The 18,347-nt window shown below is 44.5% G+C and overlaps 1 protein-coding gene across 6 annotated transcripts in view; it reads right to left on the reverse strand.

Moving 5' to 3' along the window:
• JPH2 (junctophilin 2) overlaps positions 1-18,347 on the reverse strand; it is a 63,336-nt gene that overhangs the window by 38,785 nt on the left and 6,204 nt on the right. For 4 of the 6 annotated variants that reach the window (XR_014527287.1, XR_014527288.1, XM_083508056.1 and 1 more), the window contains exon 2: positions 12,456-13,239. Coding sequence is in view for 3 of the 6 variants with exons in the window: in XM_083508056.1 (XP_083364182.1) it covers positions 12,456-13,239 (784 nt within the window). In the remaining 3 variants the exon portion in view is untranslated. Of the gene's footprint in view, positions 1-12,455; positions 13,240-14,960; positions 15,383-18,347 lie in introns of those variants that run through there. The other 2 variants (XM_083508058.1, XR_014527286.1) reach the window with 2 other exon arrangements.

Genomic DNA, 18,347 nt, shown 5'->3' on the forward strand with positions numbered 1-18,347 from the left:
CCCCATGAATCACCACGTTCCAGGCAAGTTAACATGACCAAACAAGACCAATAAGCAAACCTCAGATGTCATGCTGTTTAAATGAAATATGCAAATACAGCTTGATTTCTAGAAATGTGGCTTTGGAATTTTGCAATATCTAATGTCACATCTAGTTTGCCCTTAACTTCTCCTGAAACATGAGCATTGATCCCAAAGTGCAATGTAAGAACTATTTCCAGTTTTAATGATTAATTTTTACTGTATTTGCACATTTTTCTTTTTCCCTGTTTAAAGTAACAAGAGCTAAGGAGGGCAGGATAACTTGTATTTGTAAACAGTTGTATAGAAAAAGGCTCTTGTTACTGAGAAAGGGGGTGAACCCCCCCCCCACAAAAATAGCTGTACAAAGAGTTCCAGGTACACTAAAATCATGGAGAAATGGTTGTAAACTCCTTTGTAAAAATTGCTTGGAGAAACTTTCATTCTGCAGCTCATCAAAGCTGAGTGAAATGTAGTTAGCCCAACAGGATATGTATTTGATTGTTTTAAGATTTCTTGGGTGTTTTGTGAAAAAGGCATATCTACCATAACATCTTCTCCTACTCAACAATTAAAGATAAAAAGAACTCTCTCCCTGCATGTGTGTGTGTGTCTCCTTCCCACCCTTTCTGTTTAAAATGAAACTCCAAAAAGGAGACATTTCTGTGAGCCACCTTAGATCAGAGTATGGCCATATTTGGTGGGTCCTGGGGCTCACAAAATTAAGAACAATCTCCTTCTTATTGATGGTCACAGTCCCTCAGAGGTAAACTGTCAGGAGCAACATGCCAGCAGTGGATTGGGTCAGCCAATAGGGACAGAGTTTTCTGCTTGGCCATCCTTTCTCTGTGCCACCTCTCTCTTACACTTACACACACAACACAAAAGAAGAAGCCATTCCTAAGGCAGTGATCTCGAGAGCAAGAGTGGACTCATAGTGTCCAGACCCTGTCCACCACTGACTTACAGAATGTCATCCAATAAGTTACTGGTTCAAATCTCAGCTCAACTATGAACTCTATCTGGCAGGGGTTGCCAATCTGTGGCCCTCCAGATGTTGGTGGACTACAACTTCCTGGCCATTAGCCATACTGGCTGGGGTTGACGGGAGTTGGAGTCCAACAACATCTGGAAGGCCAACAGTTCCTCTCCCCTGCTCTATGGCCATAAGTAAGCCACCATCTCTCAACCTTAGTATCCTCCCCCATATATAAAGATACCAATCTTGCCTCTCTTGCAAGGGTTATTGTGATAGTGTATGTGAGGCAATCGGAACAATGAAGCACTGTAAAAAAGAAAAATATTAAGCATTATGTAAATGCTCAGATTTGTGTTGTCTTCTTATTTGACAAGAAACTATTGTTGTCAAGGATGGGTAAACAAGGGACAAACAAGAGACTCCAGGATAAGAGATGACCAGGGTAGAGACAAAGAAGAGAAAAGCAGCTGAGCTACACATTCTGGCCCAGAAGTACTGCCTCCACTGTCCCACAGCCAGCAAGGCTGACCTTAACTGAGAAAGTGACATTTACATCCATTCAGAAATACAACAGACTGGAAAAATGGGATCAAGAGGCGAGCATCTGCAAACTTCCTGCCAGGACATGTCACATGGGAAAAATAACGGCTGTTCTAATCTCATTAAGAAATCCAGTGGTCCCTGGGGAAACTATTTTTCTTACTGAGCTACTGACCACTAGTATTTCCAGGCAGAGTTGGAAAAGACTCCTGTCCAAAACCCTCAAGTAGATAATACCGAGCTACGTGGACCAGTGGTCTGACTTGGTATAAGGTACATAACTTTCTATGTTCACACACAGTCATATAATTTTGTCAACCCTTGACCTTTGTTCATTTCAGTGATTAAATTGCATGGGGCTAGAAGTCCGTGCCAGTTCCATGAAGATGCTTTATCCCTGACTTTTCCGAAAAGGAAGGGCTTCCAAAACACACTCTCTTGTCCCAAGAGACACAAAGCGTATGATAGGTAGAGATCCACAGAAACTAGCAGATGCATTTCAGGGTAGTGTGCATGTGTAAGAACTTATTTGTGTCCCCCATTCACTTTTGCTCGCATGCACCCATTCACACTACTCACATGGGATACTCATACATACTCCAGTCACATACGCCATTTGCGGAAGCTGGGCTAGGACTTGAGCTGAGCACCATCTCACATCCTGTCCCTTTTCACTGGGAGAAAGATTCAGACAGGAGCATTTTCTGGCTGGCTATTAAGCCCAGCTATGATTTTTTGACCTTTGTCTATTGCACACCACTTTAGCAAGTACAGTGTGCCTCACAATCCTTCCTCACACCTCCTGCTCTAATGTGGGTAGTGACAACAGAGAGTTTGAGAGGCTGGCATTCATAGAAAAGCTTCCATTAGAAAGAGACTTAAGGATATATGCAGAGTATGCCGCTAGCCTCAGGCACAGAAACTGAAGCACAAAAGAATGAATGGCACAGGGCTGGCACAGTTCTTGTACAGCTAGGGTATTTTTTCCTGTCTGCTGGACTTGCAGAGAGGCAATGAGGTGAGCAACCAGCTGCTAGGAGTAAGGGGATCATCAATACGGAGGAAAGGCAAATAAAAGAACAGGGAAGGCAGCATATATCTATAGGTATAATCCTGCCACTCTATGGTTTGTTGCCCTGCTCTCGAAAGTTAGGAAGGAGCTAAGCAGGGGCTGCTCATGTCACATGCAGCAACAGACAGCTCTTACACAGGCTAATTTGCCTTATTGCGCTTTGTGGCCAGCATCATGTGTGAGAATGACCAGTGTACACCTTTAAAAACTACAAAGTAAAAGGGGGGGAGACCCCGCTATGTACAGACATATTGGCAATGCAGAGAGGGAAATGTGTGCAGAATGAGCATAAAACTACAGCAAAGTGTCCAATTCCAGAATTAATTTTGGAAATGCTCCAAGTCAAACTGGAATTTAGGAATGGAATGCTACGCGGAATGGAATTCCAGCAGAATAAATGAATGGAATGATGGAGCTCTGCTTCTCCCTAGAACTCCATGGTGCACTGAGGAACAAGTCACACAGACTCTTTCTGCTCAGACTTGTGCCGTGCAGATTGCACCTGTCCCTGCCAACTAGTGGGGATCAGTGTAGGCTGAAGCATTCTGCACACGCCTGCCTACACAGAGAGCCCTATGGATGAGCCCCATGAAGACATCAAAAGTGGAGCGCACATTCCATGGGTCTCATATCACCACTGGCCCAGAATAAGAAAGCTGGTGCAGACAAAGCCTAAAAGGCATTCCTCTGGCTGCCGTATTTCTCCCCTTGCTAAAATAGTCCCTTTGAAAGCTCCATGACAAGAGTAGAACTATTGGATATGGGCGTGGTTTGTAAGAACGTGAATTGTCAAAAACCCTGGCCCTGAATCAGTTCTAGTTGAGCCCAGCTGCTCATGGCCTATAGTGGCAACAGGCACCCTTGTCTACATGAAAATCCACTCAACTGGACCTGGAAAATCCACTCAACTGGAGCATCATGACACGGATGTCAATGGACACCTGGGTCAGTAGTGTGTTTAGAAGAAAGCTTCCAAACACACATCTTCAAAACGAGTTTGGAATGGCTATTTAAAGCAGCAGTAGGAAACGTTAGGCCCATAGGCTAAATGTAGTCCCCCCCAGACTCTTCTACTTGTCCCTTGGGAGGGACTCCCTAGGCCACACACCCTCATCAGGCCACACTGCCCCTCAACAGCTCTGCATCTACCTTGAGTGTTTTTGCCTTGCTAGAATTTGTCCTGGAATTCTTATAGCGCTTTTTGTTTGCTTGGGCAGAGGACAGAAAGGAGCTTGCAAGTCTATGTGAAAACTAACCTACTGTACAAAGATTTTTAAAATCACATCCATTGCTCTAGCCACTTTTGCCTAGTTACTTTTGCCTCTGGCTCCATCCCACTGGTACTTGGCAACCCAGAAGGGAATGTGGCACTCAGATGAAGGGGGGGGGGGTTCCCCACGGCTGGTTTAAGGGATGCCTTAATCTATACCAAAAAACCAAACGTATTTCTGCTTCAGGAAAATCCAAACTGTGCAATCATAAGGCGGCCTATAAATTTGTATAGATACCATTGATTTGCATAATTTATTCAGAGTGCAATATTCAGCTTTTCTTATGAATTAGCATTTATTGGAAAGGAACAGGAGGGGAAAGGGCAGGCAAGGAAAAGCAAGAGAAGGGAAGGACAGCAGAGGCAGAACCTTTATTAAGAACTTCCATTTTTAAATTCCCAACCATTAGCCCCCAGAATTAATAAAATTCCAACTTGTTGTTTGCAACAAGCAGTAGAAATTTCCTTTTCCAGGAGAAAAAGACGAAGCAAAGACAAGCACAAATTTCTTAGGTAGCTGAATGTATTGTTATGTTATTCTAGGAGCACAGCACAGAATCTACACAAAGCCATTAGTACTTTAGTACTTTGGAAACATAGGACTAAAATCCACCTGAACAGGTTTCTGCTTAGTGGATAAGCATGTAGGCTCTTGGTTGTTGCATTCTCCTGTCGGTTAGGTAAACTACTGCAATGCATACCCTTATTTAGTCAGGGCCTTCTCTGCTGACTCCAGCACTTTCAACACGTCATTTACACCATGCTCCACCAGTGTCCCCCAAGGAGACTCTCATTCCTGCCTATGTAATGTAGATTTGAAATGCTGAGCACACTGGAGATATAAGTTAACATTGCTTAAGAGCATGATTGGTCAGGAGAGCAAAGGAAAGTGATACGAGGGAGGGCTGCAGTTCAAGTCTCAGCAGATGAGCGGCTCTGTTATTTTAAGGGCGGGTGCAGCGTGTCTCATGGAGACAGGCAACACCAACGGACGGAAAAGCTGGCTAGGATTTAAAACTTGATCCTTTTAAACAACTTGCTTCAAACAGACAAAAAGCAAGCATACAAACTGGGCAGCAGAAGTCTGGTGTCCGTAGACATGTTTTTATATTATACCTCACTTTTTTCCTGAAGGACAGAAAATGGTAGAGAGAAAGGCTGCAAGATGATTGATAACGGGCAGTGAAAGAGAGTCCGCTTTGCATGCAGAAGGTCACAGGTTCAATCCCCAGCATCTTCAAGTAAGGCTGAGAAAACCTTGGTTTGAAAACTTGAAGAGCTGCTGCCAGTCACAGGTAGATGGTAATGAGCTAGAATGCAGTGGAAGCTGGCCCAACAGGGCAAATTGCACACTGCGGGTGGCGCTGTGGTCTAAACCACAGAGCCTAGGGCTTGCCGATCAGAAGGTCGGCAGTTTGAATCCCCATCATGGGGTGAGCTCCTGTTGCTCGGTCCCTACTCCTGCCCACCTAGCAGTTCGAAAGCACGTCAAAGTGCAAGTAGATAAATAGGTACCACTCCGGCAGGAAGGTAAAAGGTGTTTCTGTGCGCTGCTCTGGTTCGCCAGAAGTGGCTTAGTCATGCTGGCCACATGACCTAGAAGCTGTCTGCGGACAAATGCCAGCTCCCTCGGCCTATATTGCAAGATGAGTGCGGCAACCCCAAACTCATCCGCGACTGGACCTAATGGTCAGGAGTACCTTTACTTTTACCACCAACCAGATGTGCCCTCAGTCAGCCCCCACCTGCCTGCTTTCTTACTTACAACCAGTAAGTTGGAGTGGCATTGACTGTCAGGTGGCAGTGTGGTCTAAACCACTGAGGCTCTTGGTTTTGCCGATTGGAAGGTCAGCAATTCGAATCCCCATGACGGAGTGAGCTCCCGTTGCTCTGTCCCAGCTCCTGCCAACCTAGCAGTTCAAAAGCACACCAGTACAAATAGATAAATAGGTACCACTGTGGTGGGAAGGTAAACGGCTTTTCTGTGTGCTCTGGTTTCCATCACGGTATTCCGTCATGCCAGAAGAGGTTCAGTCATGCTGGCCACATGACCCAGAAAGCTGTCTGTGGACAAACGCCGGCTCCCTCGGCCTGAAAGCGAGTTGAACGCCACAACCCCATAGTCACCTTTGACTGGACTTAACCGTCCAGGGGTCCTTTACCTTTACCTTTCAATAATAATATCCAGAGCAGCCCATTTGGCTACATACTACACAAACATGCTAAAGCAGGTTAGGGAACCCTGGCCCTCCAGATGTTGCTGCACTATGAGTCCCATCATCCCTAGCCATTGACCATGCTTGATGGGGTTGATGGGAGTTGCAGTTCAGCAACACATGGAAGGCCAAATATTCCTCACACCTGAGTTTAAATCATCAGGGAAAGTCTGGCTCTCTGTCCCATCCTTTGCTGATGCCAGGTTGTTGAGGATGCCAGTTAAAAGCTAGTCTATCCTGCAGAACTCTTTTCCAAATGAGGCCTGTCTGGGCTGGTCTCTATTTTTTAGGAAGCAGGAGTTGATGATGATTATTATTATTTTATTTACCGTAAATCTAGTTAGCTGCTAAGAATTTATACCAGTCTTGTAAATAAGCCCACAAAATATACTAGCCTGCATAAATGTTGCTAGCCTGCTGGAGGCTGGCAGAGAATCAAACTGCTCTGACTGTCCTGCAGCAGCCTACTGTTTTTCTATGCTGGGCACGAGGAAGAGAACTTCCATTCTCCAGCAGCCCACTTTTTTTCTCCTCTGGAAGCATTCACCTGATTCTACATGGAATTCCACGCACTCACCTTGTCACCTATGGCTTGTCACCTGTAGCTACTACTGAATTCAAGGCTGATTTACACTGCTTTTCGTTTGCTCGTCTTAACTTTGTGGTATCGCTTTTGATTGACTCCAACTAATTTATTGCGCAATGTCTTGGGGCAAGTTGTTTAGTTTGTTGTGATAATCTAAAATAAAAGCAAATAAACAGAACATTTGGCTACATTTCTCAAGGGAAATATGCCTGGTCTCAAAACTCAAGGGCTAATTCACAAGAGAGTGAGATGAGCAGGGACTGCTAGCATGGAAATTGCAAGCCTTCTTTCCAAGTGTCTCAAGCAGCTGCATTTGTGCAACACACAAGGAGGAGGAAAATGGCTCTACGTGTCTATTTCCCCTTGCTCAAAAGTTTCCTTAATAGGAAATTATGTCCAAGCAGCGCTAAGGGAGGGATGGAGTGCCCCCGCTCCACCAGGAGTGCATTCCAATCTCTGATGTAAACCACCAGAGTTCCCCCTTTGATTTGAAGTGTAAATAGTGTATAATAAAAAGATCCTTTTATAAACTGCTGAGCATTTGTGCAGCAGTTCAACAGCTCCAACACCATTATTTATAGCCTTGCAACATTTTATATGCATGACTTTTCCAGCATGCTGTGGAAGAGACCACAAGCAAAGAATCGGCAAAATCAGACAGCATCTCCTGTGCTAATATGGATGTAGATCATCATATCCCACGGCTACAGATTCTTTAAAAATTACCTAAACCATTCTTGCCCATGTTAATCAGAGCCCAGGCCTATTCCAAACATAGATGAAGCAGAGATGAGGGCTCAATTTTAAGAGTTAAAGGGTCAAAAGGATAAGGAAGCTGAATGCACACACACATTGGGGTGAGGAGTGTGCGTCTGTGTGCCAACTCAACAGTGCTTCATTTGGTTTTGGTTGCTAATGTCGATATTATTTTGTGGACTAGGAGTGCTGTACTGCTTTGTGAATCTTATAATATGATTTTTGTTGTGTTTTTGCTGTTTAGCTTATTTTTTAGTTATTTAGTTAATTGTGTTTTATAGAATGTGACTATTTTACTGATGATTTGTAATTGTTTCACTGATGATTTGTTAATTAATTATTATATAGGATTTATGTTGTCGTAGTGATGTTCCATTACATTATTGTTTATTTATTATTTCTGAGCTGCTTTGTGATTCATGTGAATGGAAAAATGGCATAGAAACATAATAAATGAAAATAGCAATTCTGTCAGTTCTGGTTTCTCTCAGTTTATTATTCTTCCAGTCTCCAGTTCTCCACATTTCCCCATCAGTTTGCAATTAGAAAAAAAATTCAGAAAACCTGCATGAAAATTCACCAGAGAATTTTTCCTACAATATACATTTTTATGCAATGTTCCTTAACATACACATTTTGGCAAAGCAATTTCCCAAATGTAATATATTTTAATGTTATTTTCACTAACCTATGCATTTCAGTACACAGTTTACCCTAGTACAGGGGTCTGCAACCTTTAAGACAAAAAGAGCCACTTGGACCCATTTCCGAAGAAAAAAAAACTGGCAGCCGCAAAACTCGTCATTATAAAAATAACTTTTTTGTCAATTTTTTATTATTTCTTTGTTTGACCCCTCAGAATTACTCCTCCTCATAGAAATAAACGTTAAATTAGCAAGTTACCTTTTTGTGTGTGTGTGTTCTTCACTCCCCTTCAAAACAGTGACCAGCGTACATGCCCCCCTTCAATGCAGTGACCAGCGTACATGCCCCTTACAATGTAGCGGGCGGGCGGGCGGGAAGGTGACGTCGGGACGGTGCGTGACTAATGCACACACCGCCCCCATGCGACGTCACAGCCAGTACAGCACCCGCCACAGTGGGGAGTGTCGGGGCGCACAATGCACCTCCTCCCCTCGCTAGTATCCGCCCCGGAGCCGCGACAAAGGTGTAAAAGAGCCACATGCGGCTCCGGAGCCGCGGGTTGCCGACCCCTGCCCTAGTATATGCTTTTTTGTACACAATACTTTGCCAGAGAACTGCCCTGCAAACTGCTGAGATGTGCAAATTTTGAAATATGGCTGTGTTTCAGTTTGCATATTATTTTGGAAATTGTGAATTAGATAGATTCGCCTTGAAGAGAATCTGAATACAATTTCTCAACCACCCCAAAGGTAAAGGTAAAGGGACCCCTGACCGTTAGGTCCAGTCACGGACGACTCTGGGGTTGCAGTGCTCATCTCGCTTTACTGGCCAAGGGAGCCGGCGTACAGTTTCCGGGTCATGTGGCCAGCATGACTAAGATACTTCTGATGAACCAGAGCAGCGCACAGAAACGCCATTTACCTTCCCGCCGGAGTGGTACCTATTTATCTACTTGTACTTTGGCATGCTTTCGAACTGCTAGGTGGGCAGAAGCTGGGACCGAACAACGGGAGCTCACCCCGTCATGGGGATTCGAACCGCCAACCTTCTGATCAGCAAGCCCTAGTCTCTCCTGTCCCTTCAACCACCCCTACCCACATTTTAACTCTCCTGTAGACCAGATACAGGCAACTCCCCACTTACATGGGGTTTAAGTTCTGAGCCCCCATGTGCATAAGTGAAATTGTGAAAGGTGGGGAGCAACCTCTAAACACTCTTTAAACACCCTCTCTTTCACTTCTGTTCAGTCCATATCAACAATACCGTATCCAAAAATATCCACAACTGGAATTGAACCTCTGAGGCTGGAGGACATGTGGGAAAACCGCAACTGCAGCTGTGCTACCCTACACATCAACTTCTAGATAGGGAGGCTGAGCAGGCTAAACAAAGTCCTGCTGCACCTCCGGTCTCTTCGGGGTTTCCTTCACCCTCACTGAAGTCCTCTTCAGGCTCCAGGAGGGGAGGGGCTCCACACAAGCCACAAGCACTCTCCAGCTCTCTTCCGCCACTTCTGGATATGAATGGAATTATTTACATATTTCCCAGCACCGCACATATGCACAGTCGCGCAAAAGTCAAATACATGGGGGGGGGCGCTTGTACATGTTTTCTTCCCCCTGGTTGGAAGGGGAAGGAGTTCAGGCTACAAAAGAGGCAAACCATAGAAAGTGTGAGGGTGTCCTGAAATTCCTGCATTGCGCAGGGTTTGACTAGATCAGTGATATTCAAAACGGTGGTCCACAGACCATGGCTACTTAACCCAGCCTAGGTTGGGTAGGATGCTTCAGAGTCCAAACATTGTACCAGTCACTGGCACATTGAGGAGGGGGAGATTTGTTGGCCCACTCCATCAGATAGTTTGGGAAGAACAGGACTAGATAACCTACAAGAGCTTCTCCAACTCCATGTTGGTTGTGAATGGTGCACTCCTATTTTTTAGGACATAGAAAAACCGCATTTTCTTTCCCATGTATTTTACTAAGAAAAGTGCAATTTAATGCACACATGTCATTCACAACAATGTAAGATATGTTTGCTTTGTACTTGCATGGGTAACTAGAGCCAAAAACAAACATCAAAGTAAGATGAAGCCCTTACCCCAGACTATAATTCCTCATTTATGCTTCATGGGAATATTAGTGCCTTTGGCAGAAAAGAACCTGCAATGACCTTTTCTGTGGCAAGATCTATTACCTTGGAGATGTGCTACCCTTCATTTAACACCTTGCCAAGATGCATAAATTTCTACTAGGCAAATCTGGTGGGTGGCCGTGATTTATTTCTATACCACCAGCAGTGTGCATAGTATTTTACATGCCAAATAACACCATAAACCTATGTATCTATTATCAGTGTTCACAGCACTTTACAGGTAACATTACTGTGTGATTCTACACATGTCTACACAAAATTAAGTCCTACTGAGTTCAATGAGTTCTTACTCTAAAGTAAGTGGGTATAGGATTTCATCCTAAAGAGCACAGTCAACCGGGAAATTATCTTGCCCAACCCCCACTGAAATCAAAGGGAGCATTGCAATAGTGTGGTAGTGCTCTCATGTAGCTCCTTAATTTTAATGGGGATTATTTCTCATTGGCCAGAAATGAGCAGTGTGTCAATGCATGCTTCCACTTTGCTGTTTTCCCAGCTATGAGCTGGAGCCACAGACCATAAACGTTGGCTTACCATGTTGCCCAGATCCAGGATTGTGGGATGTTTCTCACTAAACAAACCATGATCAGATGCTAAGAATAAACAGACTCTTGGGCTGGGGTGTTTGTGGTGTTTTGTTACGGGGGTTGCTATTGTTGTTTTTAGATCTTGTGGTTTATGTGGAAATTATCCAGTTTGGTTGAGCATTTTTAATGCTGTATTTATTGTTTATGACTACTTTCGTTATGGATGATGGAAGCCCACCAATATAAAAGAAAAGTTAAGTACTGACTCAGGGCCCAAAATACCTTGATTTCATTACTGCACATTAAAACATCAATTGTGTGTGTGTGGTGGGTGGATGCTCTAAATCTAATACCAAGGGAATGAAATATGAATCTGCTTTAGCCCACTGGTCCACTTAGGTTGTACGGCCTCCTACTCGGGCTTGCAGTAGTTATCCAGCCCATGACACCTTTAGATCCAGTGTCACGTTCCTCCTCAGTCATGTTGAATAGGAACTTTTTTCCTAAGTCTACTTTGTTGTGTGTAAGTGTATCCCAACCCCAACCCCTGCGAGAGGTGATGGCAGTTAAGATGAGACAGATTAAAACACTGAAAATTCTACTGTTAATTTTAAAAAGTCCTATTCACACAAATGGTGCCTTTCCCTGCCTTAAGACTGGAGACAAAGCAGGCATGATGTACCTTTTGCTCATGGGCCAAACTTGGCCCAGCAGGGGTCCTAATTAATCTTGCAAGGTTTTCCCAAGTCACAATAACTTGCCCCCTATGACATCAGATGTAGGGCAGGTTAAAGACACAGCTGCAAAGGAACGATCCAAGGTAGATAACCTGGCTAGATATAATGCTAGTGCCGCCTGTCCCATCAGGATGGTGCTGACACGGGAACCAAGGTCTGCCTAAAATGCACAACTTCTATTATCACATATTGGCAGATCTCACCAAATGCATCATTCCCAAAACGATTGCTCCTTGATGATACACAATTCTTGATCTATATGTAATCAACCATATCAGTCATGAGACATATCTAAAATCAATCACACCAAACAGATTGTTCTTTGTTATCCTTCTTAAGTTCCTCACCCATCAATGTGTAGTGGACATGTCAGAATATAGTAGGTTTTATCTCATGGATGTAATTGACTATGTTGCTCCATTTATCAGAATTTTAAACCTGCCCAGAAATAGAATTTTCCAGAAATTGAGGTTTGTTTTAATGTACATCTTATTTGTACACAAGTATATTTAATAGATACAAAATGGATTTATCTTTCCTCATCCATCATTGTGCAGTGGATATGTCAAATGACAGTAAGTTTCATGTCCTAGCAGTAATTAACTATGTTATTTAGTTTCTCGGAACTTTAGATTTCCTCATCTGCCCAAAACTAGACTTTGCCAGAAATGGAGATTTATTTTAATGTACATCTTATCTACAAATATTTCTTAAACAAAAGACGGGGAACCTGTGGCCTTCTAAATGTTCCTAGACTACATCTCCCACCATCCCTGATTATGGGCTATGCTGCTAGGGGTGATGGGGAATTGGAATCCAACAACATCTGGAGGGCCAAAGGTTGCCCATCCGTGTCTTAAGCATCAATTGCGAACACTTATTCAATTAAAAATGAAACTTTGGATGATTCCTTCTACTTTCACATAGTAAACGTCAAGCCTCAGGCTCTTACCTAGAAGCTGCAATCTCAGATTTCTGTCTGGCGATGGCTGCTGCCCTCTGAGCCCCTTCCAGGCTCCTGTCCACCTTCTGCCTTATCTTGGCACTTTTCAGAGGTATCACCCTCTTCTTCATGCCTTTGATCAGGACGTTCATTCGGTATTTCCCTTCTTCCTTCTTACCATCAGGCAAAGTGGTGCAACCGTATCCATGCCGTACATTATCCAGCCATTCACCCTCATACTTCAGGCCACTTGATCTCTCACTCACGCCAAACCCAGAGCGCTTGTCATTCTTCCACTCACCCATATAGGACTCTGTCGTGGTGGCATCAATATCAGCGTCAAAAGGCGGGAAGTCCTCTCCCTCAGCTCCTTCTCCTAGGCTAGCTGTGGAGGTGGCATCGCTACCAGTGGAGCTCATCCCGCTCTCACTCTTGAGAAAGCTGAGTCGGCTCCTTTGGCTGGCCAAGGAAGTCTTAGAGTCGGATTTCTTCAACTTCCCAAACAAGGAACTCCGCCTGAAGAGCCCTCCCTTCTTCAGCTTGCCCGCATCAGCATCCGCGTACAGGCTGAGAGCAAAGCCACCACGGGTGATCGTAGGTGTCATGGGAAAGTTCTCCAGGTTTGCTGACGGGGAGTCATGTTGCAACAGGGTGCCATTGCTGTGCTCACTACGGAGGGAAGTAAGGGAGGTCCTTAGAGGGTTGCGGACTACAGCTGCTATGCCATATGGGACGCTCTGCCGGACACCATAACCATGGCGCATTCCATTGGTGAACTGGCCTTGGTATGTACCTACAATCAAGAGCAATAGTGAAGTTAGTTACACCACATTTCCTGAAGAACACGGTTGAAATCATGGTTATTCAGGCAGCAATAGCCTTCCCAAAATCACCCACAAAATGGCCCCTTATGTTGGCTGAGCAGGAAATGAACTGTGTGCTCATTTCCCATTCAACAAATAAATTTTCCCTCCACCATGAGTCCAAAACTAGCATCTGTACACTGCCTCTGTGGCTGGAGATATTCTCTGGTGGCATGAGGGAACTACCCAGAGATGTTACTCACCATGGGCAGTTTTGCAAGTTTCAGGAGAGGCTGGATATGGGTGCTGCAAACCCCTGCTATTTTTTTGCCGGAATAGGGCATCTGAATAGTTGCTCTCCAATCCTGGGCTCCTCTCTTTTTAGACAACCAGAAGGATGTTGTCAGCATACGATGGAAATGAAGGTGCCAGGCGTGCTTATGTAGGGAGGGAATTTCACAGCTTAGGAGCTGCCACAGAGAATGCCCTCTCCCAGACTGCCAACCCCCAAACTTCTGTGGGTAGAAGAACTACTAAGAGGAGCACCATTGCTAAGCTGAACAATCAAGAGCAGGGGTCGGGCAAGGTTTACCTCGCCTGGGCTGGTTCACTCCTGCGGAGATTGCTCAGGGGGCCAGATTGTGTCTGCACAGACGTGATTTTTGGCTTCTGCATCTGCGCAGACGCCATTTTCGGTGCCGCGCAAGTGAGTCCCCGCTCCGTGCTGGTTTAGCCCAGCACGCGGGGACTCGCCAAGCGGCCGGCTCAGTTCAGGGGTGGCTCATGGGCCGTTTAAATGACCCCTGTGTGCCACTTGTTGTCGACCCCTGCTCAAGAGTCTGAAGGGGAAGAGGCAGTCTTTCAGATATTTGGGGGCAAAGTCATTCAGATACTTTGGGGTTAACATTTCTCTGGAAGGAATCAATAGTGTTTTACCAGATTAGGGACAATCAGAGCATACATTATTGTACAAATGAAATTAGAACTAAACTGGAATGCAATATGCAATTGTGAAGGATAAAGACTAACAGAAAGAGATGTGTGTCATTCATGAGTGTATTTGTTGTTCATGCCCAACATTTCAAGGAGGGATACCAACAAGCCAGAGGGAAAGGGTGGATGTGAAGGAGGAAAAAAGGAACCCTGAACAACTTTTTGTTGCAAGTTTGTGTATTCCTAATACCAAACTAATTGAAATACAGCAAAAGCTCCCTCGCTGGAGCCAAGTTGAACGCTTCCCCAGAAGGAAGCTAGTTTCTTCCCACCAATTGCCTCAGAACATTAATTTCCCTCACAGCAGAGTTTCTCTCTCCCTTGATTGTCGTCCTTTTGTTGATGTGGTTACCTCAGTAACTAACAACCTACCCAAAGAAACCCACTTTGGCTCAATCCATCACTCGCTATTAGGAGCCTCACCCCCCAAATTTGTAAACCACCAGCTCTGCAACCAACCACCCAAATCCCCATTCAGCTAGAGTATCCTGGGACGAAACATGCTGGAGAAATACAAATATTTATTACCAGTATAAAAGAATTAGCTCCCCCAAGGATTTGCTTTCTCACAGGCAAATGGCCATGGGGTATTTTTATAGCCACAGACTGCCAGCGATTTGTGTCATGTTAGCAAAGCACAATAATCCTTGGGGAAGCTAAGAAGCCAAAGGACAAGAAAGAGCCCAGAAAGAAAGGCACGAAAACATAAAATGGTCACCTAAGGTTAAATAGCTCTGGATGGGAAAAGACACTTGCTCAGTGGCAGAGCACACACTTTGAGAGTCCCGGCCTTAAGCCCTGCTATCTGCATTTAAAAGCATCTCTGAGGAAATCCTTTCCTTGTGAAAGCCTTTTGGTAGACAAGGCCGAGCCAAGAGGAACACGGGCCTAAGTCAGCTTCTTCGAACCTTAATTCCTGCTGGCTGTTGAACTGTGTTTCAGCTCTAAATCAATCCCTGGAAAGAATGGAGATGTGAGAGAAACCTTCCTTGTCTGTTTGTGTGCTGGCAATTTTAATGGCAGTGTGGTGTAGTGGTTAAGGTGAAGGACCTAGGAGACCCAGTTTCTAATCCTCGCTCCTAACCATGGAGCTCACTGGGGAGGTGACCTTGGGCCAGTCACAGTCTCTCAGCCTGACCTACTCGGCAACACAGCCAGATGGGCAGGGTATAAATAATAAAATTATTAGTATCAATACTATCAGAATCAGTGTTTAGGTGAAACTATTGACAAAGGAAAGGGTAGGACACTGATTCAAATGAGGAAAGTATATTCATTTTTAAACAACAATTTGTAATGATTTGTGAACAAATTCACAAGTGAACCCCTGAGAAAAGCCCAACAAGCAACTTCCGGAAGCTTCATTCCTCCAGCCTTAGGACCTAAGGAATATTGAAGAGGGTTGAATCGCAGAATGCCAAGAGTGTTAGCTGCGGGTTTTCTTCTCTTAAAAAAGGGAAATCAAGGGGGACATTTCAGTAGAGTGGGAAAGGGAAACTATATTTTTCCTTTCCTAAGCTTCTCAAACACTCCAGTGTCCCACATATCGCTAAAAGGCTGAGATTATGAGCTAGCTATCAGACTGTGACTACACAAATTTACCTTGGATTAAGCACCATTGAATTCAATGCAGCTAACTTTTGCATAGGCATGTATAGGATGGTGTTGTTAATCTGAGCCGTGTGTGTGTGTGTGTGTGTGTGTGTGTGTGTGTGTGTGTGTTTTAAAAAATGAAACCAGTGTGGTGTGGTGTAGTGATTTCAATGCCCGACAAGAACCTAGGAGATCAGGGTTCGAATCCCCACTCAGCCATGAAGCTGACTGGGTGACATTAGGCCAGTCACTCACTCTCAGCCTAGCCTACCCCCACAGGCTTGTTGTGCGGATAAAATGGGGAGGAGGAGACCTATGTATACTACCTTGAGGAGAAAAGCTGGGGTATAAATGTAACAAATAAATAAACAAATCATAAAGTTATGAAAACGTTCCCACAGGAATTCCTACACTCCCTCAGTTGTGATATGTTATAGTATCTCCTTCTCCTGTCACAAATGTAAAATTTCTCCCCGATACAGGTGTCTTTGGGGACTGATTTCTTTAGTATAAGCACTAGAATTTCTTTCTTTTTCATTCCCATGAGAACCGCTTCAAAATAGCAGCAGAGATCTCCAAGGGTGAAATATTTAACTGTCAACTTAATGAATCACTTTACCATTAGAAAATTCCCAAGTGTCCTAGAGAAGCATCCCAGAGATCACTTGAAGAAAGCTTGTGGGGAGCGTGGGGACAAGCAAAGCGAGTAAACAAGGAGTTGGAAAAACTTCCTAATTAGAAGAACGACCAAACCCTCGCACCATTATAAATTTAAGCACTGTACATCTGATGTCAGGAAATATCCCATGGAAGAGAATGAATGGGGGAAACTGGGAATCAGACATGTCAGAAGCTCCCTTATATCATCAGATTATTGGTGTATGCAGGGCCAGATTTAGGTTTGATGAGGCCCTAAGCTACTGAAGGTAATGGGGCTCTTTATATGTCCAGCTGTCCTTTGTCAACAACAAATTGTAGCTGTTTTTTGTGTTGAATATATGCTATATGGTAATTTATGGAACTAATAGGTATCTAAAGCCATTTGTACATATTGTCATGCAACCAGTCCATGCAGACTGTAGGCACCCTATATATAGAAATGAGCAAACCAGTGATATTTTAGGGAGGAGGCTAGCAGGCGGGGCCCATTACTTACATCATAGGAGCCTACACAACACAAAACACTGTTGCTGTATGTACCGTATTTTTTGCACCATAACACTCACTTTTTTCCTCCTAGAAAGTAAGGGGAAATGTCTGTGCATGTTATGGAGGGAATGCCTACGGGTGGCATGCCTACGGATTTTCCTCCTCTAAAAACTACGTGCGTGTTATGGTCGGGTGCGTGTTATAGAGCGAAAAATACGGTAGGTTTTATTTTATTTTAATCATATTTTAGAAATGTACATCGTTGTTGTTTTTCCTTTAATTTTTTGGGAGGCCCCCAAGAGAGCGGGGCCCTAAGCTATAGCTTGTTTAGCTTATACATAAATCAGGCACTGGGTGTATCTGAGGTATGGAGAGCCTTTGGCTCTCCAAGCATTACTGAACTGCAACACCCATCATCCCTAGCCATTGGTCATGCTTGGTGAAGTGGGTGGGAGTTGTAGTTTGGGAACATCCGGAGGGCAAAAGTCACCCCTAACCTGGTAAATGCTGGTTGTGTTTGCACGTAGCACTAAGCTAGCCAGAAAGCACATGAGCTAAATGCTGGCAACTGAAGCCCTCCCACTTTGCAAGCAGGGAAACCACAAAGTGGCTGGCTTGGCATGATATGCGAACCTGGGGTTGTGGTTTCCTCTGCCCTAACAAAACCACCATCACTAAACCAACCACAAACCATGGCTTCAAAGTAGCTTAACAATCATTGCTTGTTAGGGCAAAAGAAACTACGATTCCTGCTTGTGCAGAGTATAATTTAATAATCTTCTGGTGTTATGTGCCAGCCAATACAGTCAGCGGCTGATAGCATCTCTCCTGGGTTTCAGACTGGGATCTCTGCCCCCCCCCCAACCTGGGCATGCTTGGATTGAACCTGGGAATTTTTATCTTCAGCTCAGAATCAGACAGTTCTGATTTAATGGTGCTGTGGGTTAAACCACAGAGCCTAGGACTTGCTGATCAGAAGGTCAGCGGTTCAAATCCCCATGATGGGGTGAGCTCCCATTGCTCGGTCCCTGCTCCTGCCAATCTAGCAGTTTGAAAGCACGTCAAAGTGCAAGTAGATAAATAGGTACTGCTTCGGCGGGAAGGTAAACAGCATTTCCATGCGCTGCTCTGGTTCGCCAGAAGTGACTTAGTCATGCTGACCACATGACCAGGAAGCTGTACACCGGCTCCCTCGGCCAATAAAGCGAGATGAGCGCCCCAACCCCAGAGTCGGCCATGACTGGACCTAACGGTCAGGGGTCCCTTTACCTTTTAACTCTCCTCACAATACAGGTTTAGAAGCAGCTGTGTCTAAGAGATTGGTTTATGGCAGCTCTGCAGGGTAATTCACACTGAACACTGA

This window comes from Podarcis liolepis (assembly GCF_965112155.1).
Source record: "Podarcis liolepis genome assembly, chromosome: 6".
Taxonomy (NCBI): Eukaryota; Metazoa; Chordata; class Lepidosauria; order Squamata; family Lacertidae; genus Podarcis; species Podarcis liolepis.